General features: G+C 42.2%; 1 protein-coding gene across 2 annotated transcripts; it reads right to left on the reverse strand.

The window, feature by feature from the left end:
* Window positions 1-298: 298 nt before the first annotated feature.
* On the reverse strand, window positions 299-4,070 carry pycard (PYD and CARD domain containing). 2 transcript variants are annotated; one of them, XM_020588613.1, is made up of 6 exons: window positions 3,786-4,070; window positions 2,831-2,856; window positions 2,350-2,712; window positions 1,526-1,716; window positions 1,270-1,422; window positions 299-401 (listed from the first exon to the last, which is right to left on the reverse strand). In XM_020588613.1, the coding sequence occupies exons 1-6, from the start codon at window positions 4,027-4,029 to the stop codon at window positions 371-373; spliced, it is 1,008 nt and encodes a 335-aa protein (XP_020444269.1). In that variant the 5' UTR covers window positions 4,030-4,070; the 3' UTR covers window positions 299-370. The 2 variants fall into 2 exon arrangements, with proteins under 2 accessions (XP_020444269.1, XP_020444268.1); XM_020588612.1 differs by having other exon boundaries at window positions 1,225-1,422.
* Between the last annotated feature and the right edge of the window lie 489 nt (window positions 4,071-4,559).

A 4,559-nucleotide genomic window follows, 5' to 3' on the forward strand; every position in this document is an offset into this window, starting at 1 on the left:
TTGCCCATAGGTCATGAGTGTGTGTTGTCGTTTGTGTTCGTGTCAGCCCTATGATAGACTGGCGACCTGTCCAGGGTGTACCAACCCCTGCAAGAATAAGTGATATAGATAATACTAATAATAGATAATCAACTGCGACAGGTTGTAGCCCTAGGACTCTGTGTCACACTTGGCCTGAATGGTGTTTTGTGTATATAGTCCTGATTTGTTGTAAAGTTGTGTTTTATAAAAACTGCATCCAATTTTTCTCTGGCAAATAACTGATTGTTCAGTGTCTAAAATGTCATAGTCCTAGAAGGACAGGCCTTACCAAGCACCAGAGAGAAAAGGGGTTTGTCACCAACAAGACAGAGGGGAGACATGTCATCCTTCAGCTCCTATTCTGCTTCCTCTGTCTGGACCTGGAGGGGAGGCAGAAAACAATGGAGTGAGCTGGGGTATTAGAGGCACTTTTAAAGGGGTTCTCCACCAACTGCACCTCAGCTTCTTGACATTCAGTGTAAACTTTATTGTCACCAAGAGTAAATATATATTATAGAGGGGAGGTAGATCAAAGAAGAAACTGTTTGAACTGGAAAACAAACAGCACATCTGTGTATAAGAAGGCCCGCAGCAGACTATTTTTTGAGGAAGCTGAGGTCCTTCAATGTGTGCAATAAGATGCTGGAAATGTTTTATCAGTCTGTCGTTGCTAGTGCCTTGTACTCCTCAGTGGTTTGCTGGGGGAGTAGTATTGCAGCCAGGGACTCCGATAGATTTAACAGGCTAATTAGGAGGGCTGGCTCTGTCATTGGCTGTGAACAGGAATCATTTGAGGCAGTGATGGAGAGGAGGTCATTGAACAAGCTGTTATCAATTATGGATAACCCTGACCATCCTCTCCGATTTGTGCTTGATAGACAGCGGAGCTCCTTCTCTAAAAGATTTAGACAGCTTCGTTGCTGTAAAGCAGGTTATAGGAAATCTTTCCTGCCTTACTCCATTAATTTGTACAACACATCATCTTGGAGCATTAGACGATTCCTGGATTGACTATCTACCTATCTATCCATCTATGACAGCTAAAATGTCAAGACAATTCATGAGGCAAAGTTTCTTCAGCAACCCTGCTGTAATATTAATACTACGCTGTACACAGGACAAAGGTCTTCAGCAACTTATAGCTCTCTACATCCACAAATAGTCTTTAAGACACTACAACTGAACTTTTCCTAAATATAATACCTTGAGGTACAGGCACGCTGGGCTCTGCTCCTCTGGACCCGTTTCCTTTTGGCTGCTCCACGGCCAGAGTTGGTGGTTCGCCTTTTGGTAGCAGTGGCAGCCTTTTTCTGGTCCCGCTGCAAAATGTACTTGATAGCATCCTCCATTTTGGATCCTGGAGTGCAGGTTGACTTCATGCTCCGGAGGAAATTGACATAGCTGTGTACAAAGTGAAGAGTGGTGGCTTTTAATGTCTTCTGTCACACTAACACCAAGATCTGCTGCAATTCACTTATCTTCAGTTGTCATAGTTCTGTCATACCTAACTTTTACAGCATCCTGTGACTCATACAGATCCTGCAGCGTCTCGCTTTTATATTTCCCAAAGTCAAGAAGTGCCTTTCCTTTTTGGCGTGGCTGGAGGGATCTGTCTTTGGCTTTGGCGTATGCAGGTTTTAATCGGACTTGTTGCTCAATCTCAGTGTAAGCAATCGCATATTGAGTCAAGGAATCCTTTGAAAGAAAAAAAAATTTACATGATTGGTGTGGTCATGATTTTACCTCTGTACCGAATTAAACCAGCACATCTATTGAGTTTAATTCTAACTTTTTGTAATGTTAGTGCACTAGCAATAACCAAATTGTTCTACTGCATCGACAAATTCACTCATTAGTCACCTAACGCTAGCTTCAGACTGCCTTTCAGTTTATCCCAACCAGGCATCTGTAGTTCATGCCATAGCTTCAGGAAACAGAATGAGATGAGGAAAGAGAGGATGTGACTTTGTTTTGAGTCTCAGACTCTCTAGCAGCTGAAAAGAAATTATGTAGAGTAGCTTTAAGTCTTCCAGTCTGCCCGACAACATCCGACACCACAAATACATAATATTTCATACAGTTACAAGTACAATTTACAATCTGTATACCAGGTAAACTGACTATTTCTACAGCAGCTGAAATGTGAACGCCCTAAAGATTTATTACTACAATGTTTTTGTTCCATGCAAGTCCACACGTGAACAAAAAGCTGGCTACATAGGTGACACCAAATAATAATAATTAATATGTTACAATGTTAACCCATGGTTTAAGTGTAGAATTACATAAAGCTTTTACGTCATTTCCTTCACTGCCTCTCAGTAGTACCTTGTTGGCCATCAGCGGACTCTCAGATGATGAGCATTTCAGTCTCTCCAGGTGGTTTGCCACTATATAGACTGCGTAGCTCAAATCATTCTCCAATAGCCATTTGAAGCATTGGCCATAGTACTGGCCAAACTGAATCTTATATCTGCTCAAAACGAGCCTGTCATTATCAGGGTCTCCACCCTCAGAGAGAACAAGGGCCTTTGCTTCAGCCTCCACCTCTTTAGGCTTCTTCACTGCAGGAGGGCATCCATGTCGACCAGCTCTGAAAAGCCTCCGGCTGGCGGCACGGTTCCGAGCCTCCTGTGTCCGGGTTAGATCCAACTTCCCATCTGAGGTCTTACGGAAGGTAGGGTCACCTGTCTAACGAAGATCAACAAAAATGAAAACAAATATAAAACACAAATGTGAGTTTTCCTTTTAATGATCAGCAACATGCTCAAGAGAATCTCTGAATTTCACTGGGTGAAGTGAAACTTACATCCAAGCAGGCTTTGGTTTTTGAATCTGTAGAAACAAATAACATGATGGTGAAAAGTGAATAAAAGATAGGCCTAACCGACATCACTTAGAACCGCAACTAACGATTAAAGATTAATATACCCGTTAACTTCTCAGTCTGTCAACCCTTTGGTCTAGACAGTGTCACAAAAATGCCAATAATATCTTGTAACACAAAGTGATTTCGTTAAGGTCACTTCATAACACAGCATATGAGAGGTGAGTTTCTGCTCCTCTCACGGAGCTGGTCGCCCGCCGGTTACTGCTGAGCTCAGACCGCATCCGCACCCATTCACTCCAAAAAGGGGACAAATCTGCATGTATTTCATTTTTATCTTAAACCGCAACCTAACATCCCAATGAACTAAAGAACAATGACTATCCCCCCCCACCCCCAAGTAGAAATTATTTATTCCTAATTCCCCCCAAGTAGAAATTATTTATTCCTAATTACAGTTAGGCCTATGTAACAAGGATTATAACTGAAAATTCATATGTAAATATCAACAAATCAGTGGGCTTAATTAAATAAAGATATGCAGTACACCTGTAGGACCTTTCTAGAACATTCCCCCACTGCCCAGAAATCCGCCCCGCTCCCTCACGCTTTGCTTCATAAAGCCGGATTAGCTATTAACAGTTCACATTTACTATGCACAATCGTATGTGCTGACACCTTTCAATGAATTTCTTTAATACTACAGAAAGATTAAAACCCGAATGATTTCTTTGGAAGTTATGACGGGGTTCATAACCATCAGTCTTATTGCACATTATCTCTAAATTCCGAGATGTTCCCCGTATTTATAAGATAGTAGGCCAAGTCATATAATTACGTCCATTTAATAAAACAATGCAGCCAGGTGACCTCAGCATTGTAAACATGCACCAGGCGCAACCTGATTTCTATTATAAGTGCGCAGCGCTGAACTCACCCAGTCTCTCCGCCATCTCGTTGCAGTTAATCTGCCTCAGGACCTCCATGGCCACTTTCGGGGCTTGGGACTTTGTGGAGGCTGAAACTACGAGGTCTGTAATCTCCAAGCGATTTTTACCCTCCACATCCACGCTCAGCACCTCCCTGCGGTCCCGCAGCCGGTGACAAAAGCGATCAAAGTCATTCTTACTGAGATCCTCCAGCACTTCCAGTATAGCTGCTTCGATTGTTCTGCGCACCATTTCCCGACCTACAGCGTTTCGTCTTTGCTCAATTTAAATTGTACGCCAAACTACTACGGTGGCCGACACGGTCACAACCACGCAAGACACAGACGCGGAACTGAAACACATGTGGAACACATGTGTCTTGCATGTGTTGTGTCTTTTGCTTGTGTTGTGACCGTATCTGGCACCGTATTTATCGGCCTGGTGTGTTGAAACGGAGGAACAGGTACCGTGTGAAACTAGTTAGCTTACCAGTAAGGCAGGATGAGTTTAACTCAGTTTGTTTACCAGTAAGGCAGGATGAGTTTAACTCAGTTTGTTTACCAGTAAGGCTGGATGAGTTTAATTCCTTTTCTGTTTTCCCCAGTGACCACCTAGGTCTATTGCTTATTGAATTTAATATAAACACCTTAATTTTAAGATCTTCATCTAATAATCTCTGGCACTGTGCCTTAATTTTGTTCCAAATTAAAGATTTCATTTCAATTTTACTTATTGAATGCAGCAATTATTTACTTGACTTGCTTAAAATCCCTGTTTACCAA

The sequence above is a fragment of the Monopterus albus genome, unplaced genomic scaffold (genome assembly GCF_001952655.1).
Source record: "Monopterus albus unplaced genomic scaffold, M_albus_1.0 scaffold572.1, whole genome shotgun sequence".
Lineage (NCBI taxonomy): Eukaryota > Metazoa > Chordata > Actinopteri > Synbranchiformes > Synbranchidae > Monopterus > Monopterus albus.